General features: G+C 40.6%; 1 protein-coding gene across 14 annotated transcripts in view; it reads right to left on the bottom strand.

The window, feature by feature from the left end:
• LOC127379633 (multiple PDZ domain protein) overlaps positions 1-24,888 on the bottom strand; it is a 44,510-nt gene extending 19,622 nt beyond the window's left edge. For 11 of the 14 annotated variants that reach the window (XM_051429501.1, XM_051429496.1, XM_051429500.1 and 8 more), the window contains exons 1-24: positions 24,738-24,888; positions 22,435-22,520; positions 20,628-20,794; positions 17,095-17,256; positions 16,614-16,753; positions 15,839-16,052; positions 15,339-15,461; positions 14,858-15,058; positions 14,145-14,247; positions 13,811-13,899; positions 12,895-13,129; positions 10,941-11,027; positions 10,544-10,623; positions 10,234-10,380; positions 9,182-9,352; positions 8,229-8,417; positions 7,731-7,940; positions 6,488-6,646; positions 5,990-6,142; positions 3,771-4,115; positions 3,276-3,387; positions 2,177-2,375; positions 1,540-1,581; positions 34-147 (exon numbers count right to left, since the gene is read on the bottom strand). In XM_051429501.1, coding sequence (XP_051285461.1) covers positions 34-147; positions 1,540-1,581; positions 2,177-2,375; positions 3,276-3,387; positions 3,771-4,115; positions 5,990-6,142; positions 6,488-6,646; positions 7,731-7,940; positions 8,229-8,417; positions 9,182-9,352; positions 10,234-10,380; positions 10,544-10,623; positions 10,941-11,027; positions 12,895-13,129; positions 13,811-13,899; positions 14,145-14,247; positions 14,858-15,058; positions 15,339-15,461; positions 15,839-16,052; positions 16,614-16,753; positions 17,095-17,256; positions 20,628-20,794; positions 22,435-22,450 — 3,458 coding nt within the window. In that variant the 5' untranslated portion in view covers positions 22,451-22,520; positions 24,738-24,888. The remainder of the gene's footprint in view (positions 1-33; positions 148-1,539; positions 1,582-2,176; positions 2,376-3,275; positions 3,388-3,770; positions 4,116-5,989; positions 6,143-6,487; positions 6,647-7,730; positions 7,941-8,228; positions 8,418-9,181; positions 9,353-10,233; positions 10,381-10,543; positions 10,624-10,940; positions 11,028-12,894; positions 13,130-13,810; positions 13,900-14,144; positions 14,248-14,857; positions 15,059-15,338; positions 15,462-15,838; positions 16,053-16,613; positions 16,754-17,094; positions 17,257-20,627; positions 20,795-22,434; positions 22,521-24,737) is intronic. The other 3 variants (XM_051429502.1, XM_051429491.1, XM_051429499.1) reach the window with 2 other exon arrangements.
• Between the last annotated feature and the right edge of the window lie 2,988 nt (positions 24,889-27,876).

A 27,876-nucleotide genomic window follows, 5' to 3' on the forward strand; every position in this document is an offset into this window, starting at 1 on the left:
AATTACATGACAAAAGTGAGTGTGAGGGCGTACTTTGGAGCTGGAACAGGGACTGGGACTGGAGCTGTCTCAGAGAAGACATCTTCTTTAGGCTGCTCTAGGCTGGCCTTGTACTCCTCCAGATACTCTGCTGGAACATATGTAATGCTGAACACACACACAAGTGCACACACACACACACACACACACACACACACACACACACACACACACACACACACACACACACACACACACACACACACACACACACACACACACAAATGAGTCATTTCTTAGAGCAAACAATTTGGCATCCCCCATTTTTTAGAAACTCCATTACCCACCTTAGAGGTAATTATGCTCCTGTTCATTATGAACTCAGATGGTAATTTGGCAAAAAATAGAGAAGAACTGACAGTCAAGTGCAAAAAAAATATGAAAGCATTAAAACTGCCCCCTTTTTTTTCAAATCAGCTGCTTGTTTACATCCAGAAGCTTGTTTTTTTTTTCTCTAGCAAATTTACCTGTAAGCACAAGACTGCAGTAATACTGAACTGTCTATTTCTCCAATGTATTCTCCAGCCCAAGGTGAAATGCAATGAATTGTACATCAGCCCTTGTCGTCTGACTGTTCATAACAGATGTTTACCTTCATGAATGTCTGAGCAAATCATGTCTTCTATCACTTACTGTGTGAAGGAACATGTGACACATTTTAAAGGGCGTATCAATCATTTAATTCATGAGCAGGTTACTAATTCATGATGAGAAATGAACAGAAAGCTAGCTGACACAATCTGACACCCACTTAAAAGTCCCATTTCCCCCCCAACAATATAAAAATTCAAAAATCAGAGTGAAGTTGTTTCTGAAGGGCACAATAACACATCTGAGTGGAGCTGACAGATCTTCAACAGATGGGTTGATTTGGTTTTTACACATGATGGCATGCGGACAGAGAGGGAAATTAATCCCGGTGAAATAATGAAACGGGTGAGCGAGTTCATTAAGAACATGCAGTGCGAAACACGGAGGAGCTTAAACGCCGAAGATTAATGTAAAAACAGTGAGTTTACAAATTGAGATGTCAGTGGCACGAAACATCCAGGTAAGAACGGAACATGTTAGTCACAGAGAAAGAAGAAGTTATGCAGCAAGTGTGAGTACAGCAAGTTGATGCAGTCAGACAAGATTTATCCAGACATCATTTTTTGTCCATGTGTGTTAATATATGTACTGACACTATTTTAAGTTTGTTTAAGACAGATTTGAAATGTGTGTTGGTTAATATAGTTCGGTGTCACACATTAAAATGTTAATCAATGTATTTGAATGATATTAAAGACAGCATTTAAACCAACTGAATTCCAAAACTTTTATATCTTGTTGTCCTCATTGTTTTGACACTGATCTGACTTTCTAATTCTGTGTCTGGATAAAGCTCAGCAACAGACTGCGATAAAGCCCCCCCCCCCCGACAGCAGATGGAGAGAACGAGAGGAAGGGAACCAAGATGGCAGCTCTCTTGCCGAAACACCACCGGCGTGGAATACTCACACATAAAATGGGCACAGATCGTCCTCAGGTGCACAAGCAGATCTAGAATGTGAAGAGTTGGCTTTTATGCACCGAAGCTAAAAAAACTGCGAAGTTGAGTTCAGCAAGTGGAACTTGTGAAATACCACATCCAACGTTCTTCCCCTCAAAGGATGGGAAGAGTAGTGCAGCAGTAATACAATTTACTTATTGTAAATACGGCTTATTTGGCTTTTAGAATCACTGAATACCACTTTTGATTGTATTCCCTACAAGTTGAGACTTACACATACCTCTGTACATCACCCAGTTCATAGAAAAAATTACGTACACAATCAAGTACAAACACTAAATATTAAATTCTAACCAATTTGAAATCAGATCAACAGTGTTGAGGGATCAGTGACAATCAAACAAATAAGGTTAAGACTCAACTATTCAATATATTTCCTTATTTAAAGCACAATTTCATCAATGTTGTACTAAACTACTATTCATTTAGGCAAAATTCTGGTACAACTGTAAGGCAACATTCAACACAGATACATTTTACATTATTAAAAACTTGTATTGAATAATTTCTACTTCTGCTACTCCCTTTGCAGAGTTTCAGTGTGTGCAAACGTGTGTGCACTGCTGTTTAATCATCGCCTCTTACCCCAGGTCTGGTCCAATAAGAGAGTGTCTTCTGAGCATTGCACGAGCCTGTGCATTGGTCAGGTTGGCTGTGGGCTCCCCGTTGATGGCCAGGATGAGATCTCCAACGCCCAGACGCCCGTCGCGGCTGATCGACCCACCGTGGATTATGCTGCGGATCAGCATTCCCAAACCATCTTTCATGGCGCTCACTGTCATCCCTTTGAGGTAGATTACAAGAAACTTACACACTGAACTGGGATTTTGATCTGAAATAATACCAAATAGTTGAAACCTCTAACATTTAAGAGCAATTACTGATGACTTACAAATGATCTACTAAATTAAAGATCAAAACCTCAATGCTGTCAAGAGACATTTTCAGAACTAACTCTAATTTAAATGAAAAGCTACCACTCATATAGTAGAACTATATAGTTTCATTGATAAATTCCACTTAAAATAAATCAGTTCTGAAACAGGAAAACCTCCTCATCCCAGTAGTTTATCCTACAAACTGTCACAGTGTTCACAGATTTGGTTTTTATCTCACTCTCAATGGTGTTACTTCAGAGCGTGGCATAATATATTTAAACATAATATATCTCAAACTTTCAAACTCTCTTACAGCTCAGTGTACAGGGGTTCTTTAGCAAAGATCATAAAAATAACATCAGTATGTTCTATTTAGGAGTGGAAAACCCAAATGTATTGCGTAGAATTTTGGAATCGAGCAGGAAATAGAAACCTTCAAAGAGTGCTAAAAAGCAAAATGAGGTAGCATCTTCAGTGAGGAACTGAGGATTATAAACAGTGCCTCCGTAACACCTATTTGTTTTAGAAGTTAAAACTTAGTATTCTCTGAGTCAGCATAAATCCCATGGCAGGTTTTTGAAATGCAAATACCCTGTATAGCAATGAAATTACCCTTTCAGACTGGAAAACTGCCAAAGAAATCTTTTCTATCATTTTGCTTCAAATCTGGCATTCATAAATCATGACACACAATAGTAAAGGCCAATGCGCCTTTCAGTCCTGCTCACTCATTTACACTTGTGAAGGCTGAGGAGAAAATAAATAAAAAAAACAAATAGAAGAATGTGAGGAAAATTAACACAAACCGAGGCTGGAGTTGCCCTTGACAACTGTGATCGTCCTTTCAAAATTGCTCCCCGAGGTCAGCGCTTCCTTGTCACCGTCTTCTGCTGACTCTGTCACACCAACCTCAGCGTCCTTGAGGGTAATAATTCAACACTGTTATTCATGAAAGTAAATGAAAATACAAGGCCGGGTTCCAAACAAAAGCAGGTTTTCTCTAGAGAAAGGGCAGGTATGGCGAATGGGCTATGTGAAGGAGTTCAAAACAAATAAGCTTAGAACTTTGTTTATGTAAGATTTAAAAAAGAATTTGATGACGAAGAAGGTTAGATGCAACCTTAAGAAATTCAATTTAAAGGAAGATCAAGGAAGTTGTTATAATGCACCTTGAAATAGAGAATCTGTGATGTTTTCTGTGTGTCAATCAGTAATCCTCATTCATAAATTAAACTGAAAACTTACATATTATATGTTAAATACTTGAAATCTGTGGTTTATAATTAGACAGCTTATTATACCTTCATCAAAATCTTTATGTCTCCAATATCTCCAAAAGACACAGGTGGTTCCTTCTCATAGTGGAGAGACTCCATAGGTTCTTCCAGGACGTTAGATCTGGCCCCTTTTTCAGCAAACATGCTGTATGAGTTTGAGCACTCCACTGGTTCCTCATTGGTCGAGCGCTGTGACGGGTACTGATCAGAACTGCTCAGTAAGGCGTTCAAATCCGGTATATGACCTCTCAAACTCGGAGGAGTGAAAGAGGCAGCCTTCTCCGGAGAGAATGACAGAGTGTTGTCTGCGAGGCCGGACGGTGTTGCGAAGCGGGGATGCTCGTCCAACAAGTCCAGGCGAGCTGTCAGCTGGGGTAAAACAAAGCATAGCAGCTGAATGCATGTTCCACACTGTTAGTTAGACAATTGCCCAACAGGGGGAGATTCATCTTCCTCAGTCGCCATCTTGCCCTCCTTCTAATGAGCCATAGAAAAGCCATCAGTGGCCAATAGAGGACAGCAGGAATTACTGGTGATCTTGAGCTTGCCATGCTCGAAATATACTTTTATTATAACAGCATTTAAGACTTTATTAGAACCTGACTGAGGAGTGATGAATCTCAGCAAGCACTTCCCTTTGGGAGCCAGAACAGAAGTATAAATCCTTAGAAGAAAGCGAAAATATGCAAAAACGTGATACAAGTGGGGCTCTGGAAGCAGATATAAGGAGTAAAACAAGTAATAGGAGGATTAATTTTAATAAGGTAGTGATATAAATATGGGTTGAACTGGGCTCTGGCATCTACAAGTATATGTATTCTGAAGTATGACAAGAACTTCTACTACAATTGTGAAAATAAAAAAATACATGAACAGGAAAGTAGATTTTTGTATGTTTCACGGCATTAAAATATAATATCTATGGCATATGGTATGTCTATAGTAAAATAACACCATTAAAAATATGTAACAAGTCATTTATATGGCTAACAGAAATGATCAGAGATGGAGTTGATACAAATAAAAGGCATTTTTACAAATATCTTGGGGCAGAATCAGACAGTTTTCTAAAACACTCCTTTAGCGTCTCTAAAAGTTAATCACACATAACATTAAATCCTTATCATAAAAACAATTCAAATGTCAAACTTTCACTGTCACACTCCAGGCGTACTCACATAAAGCTCAAGATGCCATGAAAGAGAAACTTGAGAGAAAATGTTTCATACCAGTAAATGTTTGTTCTGTTCAATTCATCTAATCGGGGATATTATTTTAAAGACACAGTCTTCCTTAGAGTGGAAGACTGTGATATGGAAAAATATTTCCAGTATGTTTCTATGGTGTTGAGCAGTACAACCGGTGCATGTGCACATGGACAATTCTCTTTAAAGCTAGACACCAGAAAACCAAGTAGCACAACTGTCATCCATCAACGCAATCATGAGAAAAAGAGCCCTCACTGCTTCGTTGACAGCGACCTGGAAGGCTGACTTTGTGGACTCAACACTCAGCTGACCTTTATATTGTTTTTCCATAAACAGCCATGGACTAGAAATTTAAAAAAGCATTAATATAACTAAAAAAATATCACCTTAGATACTGTCACGCAAGTCTGAAAAGCTGCTCCACCATTTACTGGCACTCAAGTAGAGCTGAGATCTATCAACCGACTTGTTGCCTCTCTCTAGAGCTTTAGGGGGAAAAGTGTTCATCACCACAAGAAGACGAAGCTCTCTGACCTCATACAAACATTCGAAATCTGTTTTGTGAAATCCCTCACTAGTATAAAATGCCCCCAAGTTGTCCTGACCCATTCCTGTCCCTCTAGGCTGCCCTATTACAGCATACATTTCTTAGGAAGACCCTACAAATAAGGTCAGCTGCGACCTTTGGGAAAACTGGGAGCACACAGATACCCTTGAGAAAACAGTTTGTGTGTCCCTTGCCCCTTGATAATTTATTATCCATTTGGGGATTTGCTGTTCTTGAGGCACCCAGAGCAATAACAGCAGCAGCAGCAGCTACGATCCTCACATAACAAAGTCAGTAATGTTGTTAGTGCCTCGGCAAAGAAAACAAACATTTCTCGTGACATTTTGGCACTCGGTAACCAAAAACAAAGAATAATGACTACATGCTGTACAGCTCCTTTTGCAGTAACATTAAATGAGATGATGGTATAATTTGAACTCGTGCTTTCGCTATTTGGTTGCTGCCGTTTAAAGAAAACAGTCCCTTACCTTGGGCGTGGAGGAATGTAGGTAATCCAGGTCTGCGCTGCAGGTGCTGCCATGAAGAGCAATCATGGATGCCTGGAAAGTGTCGTCCTCTATCCCAGTGTAAGTGTGATCTAACACCTTCTCATCAGACAGGTCTGCCTCGCTGGTGTCAATCTGTGATAATGAATGGAAGTAATGTAACAAAATGGGATACAAAACTGGCCTTTGTTATTGAGCAATTTAGTGAACTATCCAATCACAGAGCTGCAATTTCTACTTCCCTAGTGTCACTAATACTAAACTACAAAACACTGCTGATACAAAATGAATTTGGCTCTTAATTAATTGCATATATTTGTCAGAATACTGCTTATACATAACTGTTGCATGATAACAAACAAATCTCTCTTGGAAAAAAAGAGGAACATAGACAAATATCACATGTAAAGTACAATTTGTTTTCCATTTTTCATGATGTTCTGGTTGATTTTTTTCAGTTTTTCCCAAAAGCTAACTGACCAATGCAGGCTCTGCTCGGTAAACGATGCCCTCAGTCAGTCCTTCTTCCTCTCCTTCTTCAACCAAAATATTGTTGAAGTCAAATGAATGGATGGTGGATGATGGAGTAATTTCCTGCTCACCATATGGGTGTGGAGACTGGGAATATCCACATATTCCCTAGGAAAGTGGAGAAATTCTTTCAGTGTCTCCAGCTTTATGTAATTTGATTTTTATAGTTTTGTTTTTTTTTGTGACCAAATCAAGTGCAAATAAATTAGTATGGAATGGGAAAAGATGTTAGGTTGTTAAGATTTTTTATACATTGAGTATAAAGTTAAATATTGATCTTGTTGTTCAAGCAGAGAAATTGCTCAAAACGGCACATTCATAACACTCTTTGAATGATTTCTCAACCAAAATGCTCTTGAACATTTCACATGTATTCTTTAGTAAGAGTTCTCGGTATTGATTTTGTGTAGCATGTAGCCCGGACAGGTATAAGAAAAGCAAGAAGGCATATTGGAGGATTACACTTGTCAGACTCAATTTTGAGAGGCAATATAGCAAAATACCCAAAAATAAGTGCATTCCACGTCCTGCAGGAGAGTTGGATAACTCCACAGAGGCTTCCTACAGCCCTGTAATCCAGCTAACCTTGGCAGCCCAGAGGTCTCACTGTGTAATCCAACAGCAGATTCAATACGAGAGAAATACAGCTCTAAAGCCGAAAGAATGCAAGCAGTTTTGCAGAGAGAAACATCCTGTACAAAGAGCACAGGAGCCTGGAGCGATGAACATGCCGTTGGACAGACCCGATATTTTGACAGGTGCCCCAATGTGTTTAAATGTACAAGAGGGTCTGTGGTCTTGGAAAATTCAATAATATAATAATATGAAACAAAGGGCACAGAGCATTTTAGGTTGGTCAACTCTTCTGAAAGAACATTGGGTGGAATGCTAAACCATGCAGCCTACTTCCACTCCTTTTCCCGCATGAAAAATTCAAGCCCTTGTAAGCTGAACCCTCAGGACTGGATACTAAGTCGCATGTTATAAAAACACCTGACTCACACACACTCACATACATGCAGTTCCAAATCCCTGACATGCTGACCAAATTTTCAAGCCATTTTCAAAACTCCTAAAAACCCCAACAGGTATGCATACCCTGACCCCCCAAAACACATGTCATATTCTATATTTTTCTACATATTTTCAGAAAAGCAAAGAAAAAGTAAAGAGTACTAATTATAATGCTTACAGGCAGTGGTTTGGCAACTCCTATCTGGACTTTGCCGAGCTTGGCCCCCTTCAGGGCCTGGACAGCATCCTCCAGGCTGGCGTTCTCCAGGTTGGTGGTGTTAACGTACATGAGTCGATCTCCTGGCAACAGTCTGCCATCCTGCTCAGCCACACCGTTGGGAACCAGAGAGCGAATCACAATCACCGTCTTGGCTGGGTCCAGCGGGTCCTGTGGAGGAGCCGGTACAGTTTAGTTCAGAGAGGATGTCAACAGGTAAACTATCATAGGCTTAAACTTCTATGGAAATCATAGGAAATGTTATGTATTTGGTTAGCATTACATAGTATGTCCTTTTTTCTGTGGAAATACTATTCAATGTGGATGAAAACATAACCTACAGCCCTGTAAGTTTAAGTAGATTTATATATATATATATATATATATATATATATATATAGTACAAAAACACATGTAAAATAATAACAATAACACATTTTTATGAAGCCTATTTCAAACCTGGTAGTCCAGAATGCTGAATCCCAATCCCCCTTCTCCCTTTTCAAGCTCGATATTCTGGACCTCCAACTCCCACATCGCCAAAGGAGATCCTATTGCCTCCTCACATGTCACATTATCCTGTGTCGCTGCTGCTGCGTTCACCTCTGTGTCTTCAGCAACCAGTACGCTGCTCAGGTCTATTTGCTTCTGCAGAGGAAAGGCCCAAAATCTCTATGTAACAGCAATCCTTTCTCACTTTAACTCCCAACCCATAGGCTGTAACCCTCTAGTTGAGTTTCTGGCTCAGGTTTTTGGCAGTAGATAAAAGGGAAATATCTTTGGGATACTAGGGCCTTAGTACATTATCACAGATAAAGCCAGAGAGATGAAAACCCCTTCCCCAAAGGGAAGCTGCTTTTGATGTCTCATATCTCTAGCAAATGTTGTTGGCTACTGCTCCTGAGGTATTACCAGAATTGGTCTTAATAAACTTTCAGACTCACCTGCTTATCGCTAAGTCTTAATCCATCATGGTTGACAATGTGGAAAGCCAATGGAGCGATTGACAGCCCGGGCTAAGCTAATAATGGTTGATGGGTTATAAAGGAGGAGGAGGACCCAAAGAGCACTGCTCTCCAATCATATTCCCTTGCTTATATGCATGGGCGGGGAAACATTTTTCATAATACATTACTGCATGACAAGGAGATGCAGAGTTTCCGACTGTACTGTATGAATCATCCGCTGCAATGCTCTGTGAGTAATATAGCCTGCATGTTTCTAGCCTTGAGAAAGAGGAGATTCATTCACTTTCTCTAGGTTTTTCCCTTTCAAACATAACAAGCAAACATGTCAAATTCACAGTGATTAGTTCAGAAAAACACATATTCTATATAATTCCAAATATATATTCTTTATAATTAAAAAAAGCTATAGTTATATGCTATAGTATAGCAATGCTAATGGAGTACCTTCAATTCAGGTGTTGTGGACAAAGCTTCTGGCTGTGGCTGGACAGCATCCAAGTCCGTCTGCAGGTGAGGGGCAGGCCTACAGCATGTCATGTATACACAGAGTGGAAGCTCCTTCAAAATTCTCACTACTTCCTTGTGGGTTTCACCAATTAGGGATATACCATTGACCTGTGACAGAAAATGCATACCATAAATAAGTGCAGTATCTAGGGTTCAAAGCAGTGTTAATTGTTTTGTTTTTTTAGCCACTTGAGGGCAGTGGAACACCTTGTAAACTCAATATTGACATACTTCAAATTCTAAGGTTGTGGTGGTATATGTTAGCAAACAGTTGCCTATTTACACATCCAGCAGACACAATGCAACATTAGCATTTATTTGGGACTCATGTCTCTGGCCTCCTGATAAAGTCCAATATTCACTCTTCTTTTATCTCTGGTCTGGTCTCCACCCGTTCCTGAGGGAATTACCTGGCTCTTTAGAAGCTAAATGTTTCACCAACTGGTTGCTAACTTTGTCTGCCGTTTTAGTGCTTAGCATTTAGCATACAGGGGTTTTTTAAGAGCTTTTTCACGGCTTTGTATTGTGACTGGAAATGGGGTTGATGGGAACAGTGGGTGAACCAAAACATCAAAGCTGCGGGCTGTAAAACCAAAACAATGAACTGAAAGAGGCTGAAACAGAGCTGAGAGGGGCTGAAGAGTTGGGTGTTTTCTGTGGGTTTGTCACAACGAGCGACCCCTCTCACATTACTTTTCGTTGAATATCATAAATAATGGTTAGTGCAGCTTTAAGTTATTCCTCAACCTCTGCATTTAACCTGGTCCTATACATTTTGGCAGTAATCATTTCCTGCCAAAATGTATGTGTATATGGAGCATATCAAAAAAACATCTTCATTACTGCCTCATAAACAACCTAGTTTTTAAACACACGTAGATAGTTGGACCTCTGTAAGTATTAATGGCAAACGCAATATGAAAACGTCTGTTCATATGGCATTAATTGTTGTTAATTGAATGTTCTATTTCATTTAAGGGGCCACTTACCTCAAGCAGTTCATCTCCACTGAACAGCTTGCCACAGCGACCAACAGGTCCCTCAGGTAGAACAGAGCGGATGTAATGATGCCCACTGTTGGCTTCCAGACTGATGCCCAGGCCGCTGCTCTCACTAAATTTCTCCACCTGAGCCACCTGTCATGGAAACACAGGAAATCTTAGTTAGTGAAACATTCTGTTATGGGAATATTATTTTTTTAAATAGGTCATTCTTCCTTTTTTTTTTTTACCATAATAAAAAAATTGCCCAGGAAACAATGTATGAGAGATAGGAGTTCACTTTGAAAAAGAAACTTACTACAACTTCATTACTTGGACCTAGAATTTCTTGCCACTTCTTCATTAGCTCTTCCTCTTCAAAGGCTGTTAGTTTCATCCCTTGGAAAACACAACACAATACAAAGTACTTGAATTAATATACAGAACAACATAAAAGGCAAATTTGTGATAAATCATTTAGAGTCAGCCATACAACATTAACTTCTAAAGATTTGTTATGTACTAATATTGTGTTTGAAGAAGCCTATTAAAATTTCTAAAACTACTGCACTGTCTGTGAAACTACAAACAGCACCCGTATGTCCTCACGGTGTGCTTTGCCAGTCAGTGTGGTCCTGACAACAATAACCCTTATCTGTCAGATGTCTGCCCAGTATCTCTGCTGGTGTACTTAAAGTAGAATCCCAGCCTCCCACCATGTTTGTCTTCTGTTAGCTGATCCGTGGCTGGGCTGACATCAGATCCTTCACTCTTTGTCTGGAGCAGCTTTTCATCTGTGGTGACTGTAAACACACAATGAGATGGACAGAAGCAGACAGTGGCACAGACACATGACAGTATAGGCACAGAGCCACTGGAAAAAGTAATCTATTCTCCACTAAAAGCACATATACATGCAAAAAATACAAATAAACATTTATTCTACTACTTTTTTTAAAATAGTTTGAGAATTTACTACTCTTTCATAACCACCCTCACTTAAAAAGAGGAACCTATCTCATATCCCTATTGGTCCAAAAAGGATATACATGCCCCTGCTGATGTTATCCATAATGACAGACTATAAACTTTCCAGGACTTTAAATATCTGTTTAATGATCCTGGTACTTTTTTTTTTTACAACTTCATGGCACTGTTTATGTCTTTGGAGTTCCACAGGGCACCGAACTAGTCGCCCATGAAATTACTAACCATGTGCCTAAGCAAGGCATGGTCTACACTGTACATCAGCACTATTTAACTGCTTACATAAAACTAATACTAGCTAGTCTGGTATGTGAAAAGGAACTCAACAACCCTGACACTGACTTGACAACAATTTAAGTGAGTAGTTAAATTTCTTTCCATACTCCCAACCATTAAATGACCAATTTCAACTTTGTACATCAAACCCATGATGTAATGCCCAGTAAGTTAACTTAAATATTCTAGTTCTCGCCAAACTACTCTTTGTTTACACCAAGAGAGCTCCTCATATAATATGGGAATGCACTGCAGACTCTTTCCTCTTTATTAGCTGTAATACTCAAAAGTGAAAACTCCTGTAATTGTTTTTTTTTTCCAAACAGGTTTCACAGCCGCCAAGAAAATACTGGCTTCCTCTGTCTGTCGACTTCTGGCTGCTAGTTTTTCTGCATGTTTCTGGGCTATAAGTTTGTGGTGCCAAATCAAATCACTTTAAAGCTCCATCTATCACTATTGACAACTTATGCAAGTTGCTTTTCTTGCTACTGCTATAGCCTGGGGGTCCTGTCAGTACAGCTGGAGACAAGAATCTTTCTGTTTACCCTCTGTCTATCTTCTCTCAGTTTTCGTTGTCAGTCTGTTTTATGTTCTATCATCTATGATACGAGCACATGCATGCAGATGCAACTGTGACTCAATTGTCAATTTCTTAGTTTTGTTGCATCACATGCTAACTTATTACAGAATAAAGTTCAGGGTCTAAACAGCATGATGGAAAGTGTTGGGTTATTTCTGTAGAAATGTGGTAGTTGGGTCAGTTCAGCCAGTGCATTATTCTGTCAGTGCAATATAATAATGGATGAGGAGGGTAGCCATTCACAGAAATTGTTTTACAAAGTGGTTAATTTTATTTCCATGTCTGAGAAAATAGTTTTGTCCTCTTAGCCTTTGTCAGTGATTATTAATAATGAGTGCATTCTCTCTGTTATTAGGGGAACATGGCCAGTAACGTGGGCGTACTCATCCTATTGTTATTATTAGGAGGAACGGGCAAAAAGTAATTCATTCAATTTATTTTTCTGTATTAAGACCAGTGTAAAATGTCATTAACAAATAAATCTTTTTTTTAGCAGAACAAAGACAGCTGCAACATATTCAATAGAGGGCCACCTTTCTCATTCTCAATATATCACGATGTTGACATCACTTTGGACTGTATTTGAGTATAACTCGAGTGAGTGTTTTTCATATGCGGCTGGAGCTTTCTGTTCCTGTATTTTTAATAAATATTGATAAAAGTGACTGAAATTTCCATTTGGAGTCACTTGTCACTGCATCATGAAAACTCCCGTCTGAGCCACATTTACACATCAAATGACACCTTTCTTGACAGGATGAGGATGAGTAGCAAGGAATGTGTTTTTGTCTGTCCTCATTAAATTTCTCTCACTTCGTCCCTCCTACCTTGAGCATCCTCCTCAGCCTTCTTCCTCTCCAGCTCTAGCTCCCTCATGACTGTGGTCGTAGTGGGGATGGTGGTGCAAGGGGGCAGGACGGCGACACTGGGGGCCACAGCAGGGGGGATCTCTTCCGGCTTGAACCCCCGCCGGATCAGCTTAAGGTGGACTGTCTGGCCTGTGTGCCTGAGCACTTCCACTGCCTGTTGATTGGTGTATCCCTGGATGTTCACACCATCGACCTGCAGAGGGCGATCATTCGTGAGCCCGCGGATTAAAGTTCCAGAGCAGCAGTCACGGACATTGTGAGCTGAATTTCTATCCATATTCTTGTTTGACAGAGGTACACAAGAGTATTCCAACATATTTTATCCATTCACTTAATTTGTTTGGATCATTTAGGGTAGGTAAAAAGTCCACAAGCTTAAAGAAGTCAATTAAGTTTTTTATTAAGCTCTTAAATTGGGTCCCAGTGTACATTATCATTTGTGCTTAAGAACAAAACTCAATCAAGCACCTACAAGCACACACACCCCAATACACCAGAATAAAAGAAGAGTTTGTGAGAACCTAAGAAGACACGGGGCAACAGTAACTCACATTTCAAACGATGCAAGAAATTACACACAGTTTAACTTCATTGTTAATGTCTTGCAGTAATAAAAACTAAAAACTTAATTGCTCAGTGTGCAAATTCAAGACTCTTTTTATATTCAAAGTCACGAGAAAAAAAAAACATTTTAAGAACTATCAGTTAATTGTGAATTATTCATTACGCATGTAATAATTTCTCTCCATTGACTAAATGAGTAAATGTGATCACTATAATAGATAATATAAAACATTCACTGCATATTTTACCTCATGCCACTGAAGACAGAGAAAATAGTAATAGCTACAAGGAGCATAATTGGGGTACTTACAGCTATTATCTGGTCTCCAACATGAATACGGCCATCTTGATCCACGGCACTGTCTTTTGTTATGCTCTTGACAAAAATTCCAGAGGGCTCTGAGGAGTTGGACAAAGTTAAAAAAAAAAAAAAAAAAAAAAGTAAAGAGATGAGAAACATAGCCATGAATCATAAGAACCAAGGAGGAAAACAAACAGTTGTTTCAGTTTGATGTTAAAAGTCAGGGTTCGTAAGCTTGTTTCAATATAAGTCATAAACAATGATGTGATGAACCCAATGTACTTAATTAAGAATGCAGAGTACTTTGTATCTAAGGCAATTCAATATTTATTTGCATACTCACCTGAATTTTTATCTCCAACATAGCCAGCAATAGTGATCCCCAGTCCCTGGGTGTTCTTGGTAAGGCTCACATCAAATGCTTCAGCCTCCTCTTCCTCATAGTCCTGCGACAAGATTAATGAGAACGGAAATAAACTTCCACTAACTGCAACAGTGGAAAAGCAAGTTATTCCACCACATCTTCAACATATACGTTTTCCCACTTTGCGAATGAGATAACGAGCGCTCTGGACCTGCCAGCCATGAAAAACACAGCTAATGTGTGCGATCAAAAGGATATGATGTTCGTCATTCATATAGTGAGTCACTGAAATTCATTAATGTTTAAATAGGGATGAGTGTTGAGAAAAGCCATAAATCACTGTTTGTAAGGGCTGTTTCTGTGAAAGTAAAGCACTTAAAATGTTCTCCAAAGTGTGAGTCACAGGTTATGTAACCTGCTATTTTCTTTAATTCCATTTATCCGGGGGCTGTCAAGAGTAAGACAAGATAAATCTGCAGACAAAAGACCTGAACTTAATGTCTGATGTGTTTTTGATAAAAGAGTGTAAGTGATGTCTCGATTATGGCAATCAATTCTCATCTTGATGATTTGCTATAGAGAAACTGCTTTACTATACTCCAAACCATGAACTCCAAATGATTTCCTTATTGGAAGAATTTGTATGCTATTTCTGCCATATTTCAGGTTTAGAGTGAAACAGCTCCTCTCACCTGTTGTTCATCCACAGTGGGGAGCACCACGGGCATGATAGCAGAGACGGAGGGATTCTCGTCCACAGGACCCCTGGTGACTACCAGTTTCACCCTGTTGCCACACTGCCTGAGGACCTGGGCCACCTGTTCGCTGCCCATGCCGTACAGGTCGGTGTCCCCAATTCTCAGGATGTGGTCCCCGCTGCGCAGGTGGCCATCCTGAGGTAGAAAAAGTACATTTTCTCACTTAGTCTGTGTAGCTTCGGTGGCAAGCAAACCCATAATGAGACTGTCAGTGCCAAACAAAAGACAGAGTGGTAGTTAAATTTGTGCTTTCTTGGAATTAACTCATTTTTTATTATACTGACAAGAGTAATCTCTCTAGAACATTGAAAGTGTCATAAAATATTAAAAATTATAATCACTGAATAAACATCTATTAGCAATGCCAAAAACCTCTGAAAAGCCAATTCTAATAAAAGGCAGACAAAGCAATCACCTGATCGGCTATGCCTCCAGGAAGGATGGTTTTGACAATGACCCCAGTGGTCTTTCCTCCCACAATACCGAAACCAAGACCCGTGCCATCGTTGACCAGCTCGATTGTCTCCACGTGCTGCCACTAGGTGTAGTAAAAGAGAGGAAATGATAAAGCTGAAATAACTTCTGAACAAAAAGTGTTTTATTTGTCCAGCCATAAACATTCAAAAAAGCCGAATGATGGCGTTTTCACTGACAATACGGTGTTGTCTAGTGTAATATAAAGATAACCTTTAATCAGTAGCAAATCTTTATCTTTTCTGACAAGAAGCAGGTATGTGTGTTCACTGTGTGTCTGCTGTCACATTGTATCGCCATGTTGGATCACTTCTGTGCTCAATTGTGTCTTTGTGCGTGTACTGTATGTGTGTTACTCTCTCTTGTTCTCAAAATGAGCAATTAGTAAGCGTATGAATGCAAGTTCTCATTCATGATATTAGTGTGAGAATGTATCTATACCGCGCTGGAGTTGGCTGACAGTGTACTGGCAGCGGATGGCGTGCGGGACACCACAGGGCTGGCCAGCTGAGGGATCGGCCCTCTTGCCACTGTGAGCTGAACCCTCTCTGAAGCACTCTGCAGGATGCCTATAGCTTGCTGGTGGGTCACTGTCTGGTCCAGGGGCTGGCCATTGATGGCTAAGATCTGGTCAGCTTCTTTGAGCTTCCCATCACTGCAAAGGGGGAAAGAAGCAATGAGTGTGATAGAGAGAAGAAGAGAGAAGGACATTCTACTGTAAATGGGGTCAGAGCCTCTGATCAAGTAATTCCTCATTTGGTATATAGGATACTACTCATAAACAGTGTAACTGTTATTTGTTCTTACAGCTCCGGATATATTTTGCCAATTTAATTTCTGACAAAAATGTACAGGTAATAATTGTACAAATATGGTTATGTTTGTATTTAAATAATTATTTTGCAAGTAAGGTCTGAGGTGTATTGAAGACATCAGAAAGCTTTGAAACAAGTAGTAAAAATGTCCTTTCATTTCTGGTAAAATGGCCAGTTTGTAAGACTCCCTAAACTTCCCTAATGTCCCCAGAGAATCTGTAAAAGTCTCCAAGTGTCTGAAATAGACTCCTCTAATTCCTTCATTCTTATTCAGCGATTGGCCAAATGTTGAAAAACTTTCTGGAACGCAGACTTTGTTGTGACTGAAGATTTTAATCAGTCTTGAGGTCCCTCAGTGTTCTCATAGCTCTTTGAATGATGGCATGTTGACTCTTACATACCAGTGAGCCACACTTCCCGGCTGAATTTCCTGGATGAAGATGCCGAGCTCTCCGCGGTTCTCGCTCTTCAGGCCCACCACGCTGAAGCCGAGACCTCCTGACACCGGCTTCTCCAGCTCCACGTGTGTCACGTAGCGCCCCTGGATCATGCACACGCATATAACACAGTTTGGCCCCCGTGCTGATTCACTAAAGCATCAAAGCTACAGGCAGCCTTTAGAAGTCTATTTGAAGTGCCTCAAGAGAACAGAACGCAGCGTGCAGTCTGTAGTTCTCGCCTTCGACTGTCTTTGGATATTTGGTTTGAGTTAACAAAGACCTATTTCAGGTGCTGATTTTCTACGTGTGTTACAATGACTAAAGAAAACATGGCGATAAATCTACTGGGATCAATGTTATGCTCTGTTATTGCACTGACAATGAGCTCAAAGGCAGTATATAAACAGCATAATGATTGTTTTGGCTTTACAGTCGCCCATACCTGTGCCATGGAGTGAATAATGTGTTCAAATTCTTCAGATGGTGTCTTGCCATTGATGTGTGCAGAGGCTGATGTGTCTGAGTAGGAAACATGGCCGCCGTTGGGCTTGACTGCGGCAACGTGATCGGCGGGGTCACTCCCACGTGACACCGGGACACTGCCCTGGAAAAATGAAGAAATAAACATGTAGTGTTTCAGTGATGTGCGTTTTCACCTAAATGAATCTGTGAAGTAAAACCCTGGAAGAAATAACCGTCAGATCAAATTGAAAATGATTGGACCTCCATTATAAAAGTTGTGATGTTGTCTGTCAGATTTCCCGTAGCAGCATAACAGCTTTGGATTTCTACAAAATGCTCCTACAGAGAGCTGCAATTACTGGCGTTAATCCAACCAAAGACAATTAAAAGTTGGAACAAAAAAACAAAACATCATGGCTCATTCCTACTGTGAACGTAAACATTTAGCAAATTTAATTTTAGACACCAAAACCCTGAAGCCTGCGTGTCTGAAACCACTGGGATGCCAGATAGTTTGTTATCCCACCACGATTAGCTGGATCTATGGCAGCCTAATCCTTCTGGAGATAATGGCTCTTAGCTGATGTTCCAACAATGACTAGGCTCCAAATACAATATTTCTATCATGGTGGGGGGAAAGCATCACTGGCCATCTGGATGCCTTAATATGCTTGGGTTTTAATTACTGCAATGACTTTACTTGTGTGACAGATGAATCACATGAAAGCGACAACAACATAAAACAGTGTTTTTTTCCCCCGATTTCATTAGCCAAAGGGCATAATGTTTATGACCATTTGAATAGGATTCAAAAGGACGGACGTAATGCACAGCAATAATTTCATAAACACTCCATTTGGCATATGGCATTGCCAAGCTAAAGCTGTCCTTGTGAACTTGTGAATTTACATTAGGAAGTTGACTGCACAACTTCAGAGCTGAGGAAACATGTACAGTAAATTAGGCCTCCTTTAAACACAGTCCCAGATTAGTCCTGAGAAACAAAACTCCATTGGACAGAACACATTAGTGCGGCACACTGCAAACAAAACCCTATGGGTCAGGCTAAGTTAGCGTAGCATGCTGCTAAGTTGCTGTCCTCATGCATGAGCTTTGTTAGCTGGGGCCTGGCTAAGAGGATTAAAGTTCCAGTTTGGTTCTTGCACATTTAAGAAATTGTTTCTGCCCCACTTCACACAGCGGCCTCTCTCTCACTGGAGAGCAGGGCCTTGTCGCCATAGCGACATGGGCCGTGCAAGGCCTAACTAGCAGAGCCAGAAGACGGACAGTATGTGTGTTTATGTGTCTGGCTCTTGTCTCACAACAAAACACAAATGCACCCTCTCTCCAAATTGGTTCTGCTTAAGTGGGGCACACAAGTGCAGTTGGGTTTGGAAGCTCTATGAAAACACAATACAGACTTGTTGCAGTTTCTGAAATACAACTATTTACCATTGTTACAACGTGGAATGGGTCCATTTTGAAATCTGAAGGGAGTTTACAATGAATGGCTGCTTGATAAATTTCGCTTAGCAAAACAAACAAACATGCATCAGCGCACACACACACATGCACACACACACACAGAGGAATGTTCCTCTTTTGAAATAGGCTAAATCACCAGCACACAAAAATGCCAGCAGGGCTTTTATAATCTAAATTCCGCAAGGGGTAAAAAAGCTCCAGCATCCCTGCCTCCCACTGCATAGCTCACATATTTTCGTCTCTATTTCTCAAACGCTTACCCTGGCCCCTTTCCACTGTGACTTAAGAGCTCTTTCATTTCCACTCAAATGTTCAATTCTCAATGGAGAGAATCAGCTTGAAAAAGAGTTCCTGACTTAGACCAACTATCCCTGCTCTTGTAGCCATATTATATCTGGCTTGTGTGAACCCTGACAGCAATTTGGTCATAGCAGCAACACTATTGGGGATGGGGATTGAAAGGAGTGTGTGTGTGTGTGTGTGTGTGTGTGTGTGTGTGTGTGTGTGTGTGTGTGTGTGTGTGTGTGTGTGTGTGTGTGTCCTGACACAAGCCAAAAGCAGAATCAGTGAGGTCGCCCAGGAAACAGGAGAGATAAAGACAGTAGTAATCATGGAAGAAAATGGATGTGGAAAATATTCTAAACTTACTGATATCCAGGTAATGCAGAAGTTTCAATTTTACCATCTTCTGCATCATGCCATGGTTATCATGTAACCACTGTCAAAAAACAATACTTAGATGCCCATATGTTCATTAAAACCATTATTACTCGCTGCAGCTGTTTCGCTTGGCCGTACCAGCTGTTACGAGCTCCCTTGCTCATGCGATTTCACAGTCATCTTTCTGTCCAAAAACGCATTCTTAAGTTCAGCCAAAGCTTATATGAGCCTTCAATTAGTCAGTTAGTCAACTTAAGTGGGTATCTTCCCAAGATCGCAGTCTTTTTAGTATGACATTCCCTCCAATAAGAACAAAACTGATGGTTACAGTGACCGCTAACTCTTTCACTGTACATATGGGCATGCTAATATCATGTTAAGATAAACCTGAAGCTATCCTTTAACAGAATCCATTGTCAGCTACACAAATACACAGCGGTTGGAATATAACTTTCAGTTTTACACTTGGTCTGAGTCCTAAAGGTTAGTTTATGTCTCAACATCAAAATGTCACGGTAGATAAGCTAATGGGTGTTGGTGTTTGGTGTCTACACTCTACAGACACAAGGACTACGACTTTATATTCCCCCGACTCATCCAGCATGACGATAAATAACAATAGCCAAATTAGGCTCTCATTTCTACTTCTGTTTATATCACTTCTGTACTAACAAAGAATGATGTTTCCATCTGGTATTTTGGCAGTTTGTACTCATGTACAAATCATGCTGACCTCTAAATGACCATAACCTTGGAACATCTTAAGCCACATTTCCACCGTAACTTTCCTCAGGGACCAGGAACCTTTGGACGAACTCAGTCCGTTTTCACTGCAGGGACCAAGCTCTAAATTAAGTTCCAGGGACGGCGGCCTTTCATACACATCCTTTATTACTACAAAGGTTAAAAAGAAAGAGTCGTTATGTCTCAATGTGACGAGATTAACACAATAGGTGGCTGCAGATTTTTGTATAAATAAAGTACCAACTAGACATGTTCAGTGTTGCCCCCCTCCTTTTTGGGGGGTAAAATAATGTACCCCGGAACTTAATTTAGATTCTGGGCCACAGTTTGGTTGCTGGACTGAGTTCCTAGTCCCGGAGAAAGTTCCTGAAGTGGAAATGTGGCTTTAGTGACCTTGTCTTAGCACCCTGGGAGCCCAGCATCACTCATTTGTATTCAGTATTGTTATTCTCATTTAAAAAGTTCAGTCTCGCAGGCCCAGTTCGGCTTAGAATAATGAAAATGCTCACATGCAAATTAAAACAAAAATTTGAATAGATGAAATAGTCCAACAGTTGTGTTTATTGCATTATTACAGATATCTGGGCCAAAAGGGGGGTACAGTGAAATACTTTTACAGTTTACCTGGTCTCTGAGATGCTGGACGGACTTCTGCAAGGCCAGGATCTGGTGGAAGAGGGGGCTCTGGAGCACCGATTTGAGCAGGCTGAGCTTCTCCTCAGTGGGCACCTCCCCCCGCTCCTTCAGTTTGGCCTGGAGACGCTCCACCGCCTGCAAGGCACGCTGTGTATCTGCAAGCCGTCGCATATTTCAGTGACAGCGCCAGCCAGAGTGAAGGAGTGGATGCGGGGAGACGGAGAGGCGTGGGAGAGATAGAGGTGGAGAATAGGAGATGAGGACAGAGGCTTTATCAGTACATGGGCAGAGATAGCGAGACAGGGAAGGGTGTTCGGACACTGGCTCATTTATACATTTAAATATCCTTATTCAATAATATGATTTTTTAAAAATCATACAGTGTAATCATCTGGCGTTCTTCTTTCTGTTTAACAATGACATATAAATGAAGAATAGAAAAGGGATGGAGAGAGCTACACATCTAACCTGTAGGCTTAGCTAAGGCTGACTGGTGCTCAACAGACCTTACGATATCGAAATCACGTAGCATCAGGTTTTGCACCAGAAGGAATGAAAACTACATTTTCAACGCGCTGTCTGTCTGCAGAATAGCAATGTTTCCTTTTCTACCTTCAGGGTCAATGGTGGGTTGCACAGGAGCATAGAATGGGCATCAGGAGGAAAAGATAAAAGAAGCAGGCCCTCCACAGTTTGCTTGCTGGACCTTGCATAAGCTCCACAATCGAGCAACTCCAGAGTGGCTTGTTAGTGAGGATGGGCCAGCCAATCGTCATCTGGACAAAAATGAAGCAATTTCCGAATCTCACCAACTGTGACTAACACCTAATAGGGCGTGCAGAAGGTCCAAAGCCCTTTTTGCACTTAGAAGCTTTGTTGTTTGAACAAAGGTTGTAAACAAGCCAATAACAACGAAGCCTCAGCAGAATTTTTTTTCTTGTTCGTCACCGGTCCTACGCGACCCCTAGCTGTATCATTTTCACTGCCCTCGACTCAGTGTGCATAATGAGGGGTCCCACCAGAGTATGGCGCGTTTTATGTGTGTCGGCCTGTGCGTGTTCCAAAAGACGGGGTGAGCCTGAAGCAGAGGATGACACTATTAAAATAGTCAAAATTGCAGTGCTAGTTTGATTCCATTAAAAAAAGCCTGCACGTTACGGTTGATAGTACATGGTCAACATGCCAGTCTTGAGAGTGACCACAGATTGCGGCTTTAAAGAAAGAAGCTGGCAGCAACCGTTTGGCTCCATGCTTGACAGTTGGACAAATAAATCTCTATGGGGACAAACAAACAATCAAGTATATGGCAACATTATCAGATATGGCAACATTGGCAGCCCACAAGCCTTGAACTAAATCCAGGGCCTCTTACACTGGTTGAGAAAAATGCACAGCAGGAGCCAAATACGGATGCACAGCCAGCAAAGACGGACACCCAACTGACTGGACCAAACCTCTCTGCAAAAAATGCTCATTTTAGAAATGATGATTCAAAATTAAAACAAGGCACAGCGAGCGTGCAGAGGCAATATTTCATGTTTTGTCTCATTTATTACGGTAGCATTTCGTTTAATTTAAACTGAGTATTTGATTTTGGAGACACTTAAGCTTGTTAAATCTGTTAAATTAGGGATAGAGGAAGGAGAGGAAAGAACATTTGAGAGACACGATGGATACATAGCCACACATTCCTTGTTTTCGTTTCATCAACATGTATTTTCAACCATAATAAATAACACACTGACTCTATCAGTTGTATCTGGCTGCCATAAAATAACAAAAAAACATTACTTACCCATTGTTTCTATCATTTTTAGAACTGCGGGTGAATGTGATTTCTCCCCATTAACAGCAATTTCAAACTCTTCCCTTTTTCAAGGCCTGCAAAGAACAACATAATGTGTTATGTCTTTTTCTTATACAGCACAAATTCGCTCATCTTTTCTGACTTCCACAAGGCACTCTGTACAAACAGGAAGTCAGAGCTGGAAAGGCACCTTCTCCTCTGAACCCAACTTCTTAAACATTATTTTCCGAAAGGTCAACATAAAAGGGAAAATGGATTTATTTCCTTTCAGTCGGAGCCATATCTATCTCTTAAGAACGCTTTGCAGTAACATCACAGAGTAACCACTGTGCCGAAGAACTGCAGGGCTATTTTACTGAGTCCCCAGTGCAATGGTGCAGTGTGTCCATGTGAGCACACATCTACTGTAGGTCATTAGTTCATTTATATTTGACTAATGCTCTTATTGATGGATTAACACCTGGTCATTTACATTCCCGGTACTTTATTCACTGCACTTTGGCAGCATGACATGTCCGCAGGCAACATTAAATATGATTATCCATTTTACTCCCATCAGATAAATATGGCTAATGAAACAACAGTCTGATGATTAATTATCATATTTAGGCGAACAGTCTTATCAGTTATTTTAAGACTAGCGCTACACCCTTCTTACATCATATAGGGCGGCAACTAATTATTTTTATCATATATTGATGAGCTGATTTCTTTTCTTGATTAATCCACTAATCGTTCTGTCTATAAAATGTCAGAAAACAGTGAAAATGCCCATCATAATTTCCCACAATCCAAGGTGAGCTATTGCGATCAACACAACTCCACGGTAAGTAATAGTAGTAGATGGCCCTGGCAACATATGAGGGTGGTTATTGTCTTCTATATTTGACTCGTGCCTTTATTCATGGTGTGATGGCGGTTAACTCCCATCTCGGGAACGTCATACTTGACTTTAGAAGTGGCTTTGTCACAAGCATGACACGACTCAGGGAGACATTACACGATTAAAGGAGATTGGTGGGATAATTAAAGCCCTATATAGGCTCTTAGAATAGCCACAGTACTTGTGGCACCAGGGTCAACACAGCACTGGTTTGTTTATGTTCATTCCATTTGCTTCATCCACTGTGTGCTTCTAACGTTCAAACTCACTAATGAGCTTTCTAAATACAGTATGTGGCCACTGTGCATTTTATTTGTCCTGACTTGGGTTATTATTAATTATTGGGTTTATTTTTAATTAAACTTAGTTTGGAGTTGTGCTGACTTTCTTTGGCCTACTAATAAATTGCTGCAGGATATGACTTCTGCATATATATGTTCATCTTTGCTACTTTCTTACTGCTGCTGAAACCCTTTTAAATGTATAACAACCTAAAGATGATTAAAAATGACTACTGGCATCCAGTTCCAGACAAATATACACTTCTCAGATTTAATATATACACATTTGTTATACAACATGGTTTTGGGCTTTAACTGTTATAGTTTGTCTGTATAGGTGTTGCTTTCAGGGACCTTCAAATGTATCGGAGATAAATATTTCCTAATCTTACTAAAGGAAAAGAATGAATGTAATGATTCACTGAAGGCCTGAGGAACTCATTAGCTATTGTTACACAGTGGACTTCAACCCAAAAACACTAGAGCTTTAAGGTGGGATCCGAAAATAATCATTGGAATCGTGCGTGAGCTTTGCCGTCACCACGAATAGCTGAGTAACAGGTTGTCATTTTATTGTGCGGTTCTTCTCCTAACTATTAAAAAATGTCGGTCGAGCACGTCCATATTTAATAGCCTTACTTACGTTAATAATGCGGTTGCTACAATAGATGTGTGTAAGTGTGTATTGCTGTTAAAAAAGCAGTCGAGGTTAGCTAGTATTTTGAATAAAGCCAAGACACTTGGGACAATCCGCTTTTCTCAACTCCTCCTCCTCCCTCCTTCCCCATCTCATCCGCGGAGCAGAAAAGCAACAGGCTTCCGAGAAGGACACGGTAAAGAAGTTAGCTTGTACCGCCGGTTTGGAGCAAAAAAACCAAACAACCATTCACGGTGGCTATTTACAGCAAACACATAACACTTTTAAACTAAAGAGTGACACTTAAAGCGATGTAAATCCCGTTCTTTCTTGCTCAATGACCCGCCGCGACAACAGGCGTCTCAGACTATTTTCCTCTCATTAGCGGCCATGTAGCGAACAAAGGCTACTGTCGCTGAAGTTATTAATACATTACAAAATGTTCGCCAACATTTCTTCGAGCGAAACTTGACAGAAAATAGCCACTTACATGAGTGTGGAGGCTTTACTTTCCCGGCGGGCAGTATCCTATCCTATCCGCTGTTGTCCTCCCGCTAACGGTGCACTGACTGCGGCTTAAAGATGGGGCGTAGTGTAACTCGATCCTCTGGACATTTTCGACGATAGCGGCTCCGAGAGTTGAGCTGGAACTGAAGCGCCGCTTGCTGGTTGCCCTGACACCTAGGCCTGAGGCGTGCCAGGCCCGGCTCCCGACTCCAGGGCCAAAATAATAAGATGCTGGAAATCCAAGTTGCATGCCTATGTTAGAACTTTGATTATTATCAGTCCACCTATAGTACATACTGACCAAGGATTATCACAATTTCCTCTTTAAAATCATCTTTGTTTAAGTTTTGCATGAAAACAGTCCACTAATGCCATGTGTCTCAGGGTCTTTTAATTTGTAAAGGCCAGTTAAAGCCCAAGCAGTAAACTCCAAAATAAACAAATAAGCACCAGAAACATTCAAGCTTTAAACTAAGACTTGGACATCTAACTTTTATACATATCCTCGAAGCTGATGAGTTTACCAGCAAATGTAAATTAGATCCCTAAGGGCCAGTGGCAGACTGTCTGTAGGGCTTGGGTGAAAAATGAAAAAGGGCACCAGCTGCATAAGAGTGCAGTGATGCATTTAAGGTTGAAACAGTTTCCAAACCCTTTCTTCTAGCATGTTGGGCATCCTATATGGCACAGAATCACATTTTCTACATGGGAAGGGCACCCTAGAGGGCATTTCATCATGTTTTCTTATGCACTGGGCCACCATAGAGAGCACGTTATCATGGGGGCACCAGGGCAGGGGGGCGATAAACTTCTGGTTTGTAGAAATTTAAAATACTACAAATGTGTTTGGCAAAGTGTTGAATATGCACCAAAAAGATGCACAAATAGCAGGAGACAGCAGAGGTTTAACAGCAGTTGTTTTTGCACTGGGCACCCCATATTGTGTTAATTCAGCCCTGCCTATCACACAGTATTTCAATCTAGAAAATAGAAAAACATTTAGGCAGTTTTCAAAGGGAAAAAACAGTGGAGAATTACATACTTTGAAGGATAACTTCTTAACATTCAGGTTGTGTTAGACAAAACTACAAAAACCCTGCTTTTTTGTTTTGTCCAAGGCAGCCGAATCAAGTCCTTGAAATGATAACGTGAGAATACCTGCCCTTAGTGACCCATAAGTGTCACAGGTGCATGCTGTGTGTATGCCCTTGGGCAAAATGCTGAGCGCCGCATCTAAAATATAAAGTGGAGAATAATACTGCTAGACATATTGGAGCCATTGTAGAACAAATAAGTAAGAAACCAGACCTGAATTGTTAATGTAAGCCTATTACAAACATTGCTGCAGGGGATCCATTCTTGGCCAAATTGACACAAACTTGTGTTATGATTCAGTTTCCATCAGTGTCTGATTATGTCTCTTGTGTTTTTGCTACTATAAACAGTTTTCTGGTGAATCAGGCACATTGGTCAGAACTGTGTGGTTCATTCTGCTGATAAAACACGAACGAGCTAGTACACATTTTGTTTATCTGTCAACCTCATGTACAAATAAGATGTTATTAGGACCCCCCACATACTCGATGTATTAGACTAATAAGCATTTAGTAAGACATGGTGGGATTTTGATTACACGTACATTACCAGTGAAGTATTTTTAAACCCAGGAAGCACCTTGGAAAAGGACACGGCATGCTGATTAATCCAGAATTTTCTATCTGTGTCCTGTTTATAGGATTATGCACTCCATTTCGGGCAGCAATGCTCCATGCTTATCAAATTTGATGTGAGCTGTTACTCAAAATGAAATGTATCCAATGCCCACTGAGATGGAAGCTGTAGCCTGTTATCTCACGACTCAGATTTAACAGCACAAAAATAGCAATAATCTGATTGCATTTGCATTGTTTTTTCCCTTCATTGTAAGGGGAAAGAGGAGGACTGTATCTTAGCTGTTGGCTGGTCAGGTACATCCCATCGAGCTGCTGATGTACCCTTTGACCCCGGTGCGGCCAGCTTCAGAACTTTTAGTTTTCACGGATCAAGACTCAGGGGAGAGCATGGAGCAGGGTCAGTCAGTAAGAAGTCATTTCAACAAGGGGGAGAGAGGGATATGAGCTCCTTTCAGAGATCTGATACTGACTAAATCCCTTCACCATTTATATCATTGCTTCTGCCTCCCTCTTATCCACCCAATAACTCCCCTCTTACTTTGACAATAAGCCACTTTTATGTGGGAGGTCTGACTCAGCCAAACGCAGAAAAAAGACAAGAGATTGAAACAAGAAAGAAAGGAAGGAAGAAAACAAAAAAAAGCCCTGTGCTAGGCAGCATCAGCATTTTGTATTTTTATACCTGCCTATCACAGGTCCTCAGTGGCAGTTGTTTGAGACTGCTTAGTCACACGAGACACCAAATCTGTGGTAACTTGATTCAAATCGTCATTGGGCTTTCTTTTTTTATTCCAACTTTGCTCGTACTTAGGGCCACGGTTTTTTTCCGTTTGCTTATTTCATTTAACCCTTTTAAATGGACCAATTCAGCATAGTTAAAGCTGAACCTGAATAGGTTAATGGGAGTATTTTGTGGCAAAAAGATTAACCTATTGTGCGGGGGCCAGTGCGAGACGTTCTCCGTGACTACAGGTGTAACTAATAGCAATCGAAAGCACATTTGGAAAAGTATAGCACACCTAAATGGCATCCTGACATGATTAATGCTGTTAGAAACGCCTGTGTTCGACAGGTCAAAATGTCTGCGGATTGAGCGTCTATAGATAGCTGATATACCATGCTTTGTGCCAGTCACGTTTACACGGCTTAGCTGACACCGCCTGATTGCAATTTAGTGCGGAGATTGATGGTGGAAGTGCTGATTCAAGGTCATACTGATTTAGCGGGAAAATGACAACCTATAAAGCCTGAAATAAAAAATGACATCACTGTGTGAAAACCACACATTTTTTTTAACAGAACTTTTCTGGTAACATCATCCTTTATTGGACGCCAGCTAAAGGTGTCTGAAGTCATGTGGTGCGATAGAGAAATACCCTGAAGGTATCACAAATTTTGAGTAACTCAGCCACATTACCAGAGTGTCTGCCTGTCTTGATTTATTGCCAA

Source organism: Dicentrarchus labrax, unplaced genomic scaffold (assembly GCF_905237075.1).
Source record: "Dicentrarchus labrax unplaced genomic scaffold, dlabrax2021, whole genome shotgun sequence".
NCBI classification, from domain to species: Eukaryota; Metazoa; Chordata; class Actinopteri; family Moronidae; genus Dicentrarchus; species Dicentrarchus labrax.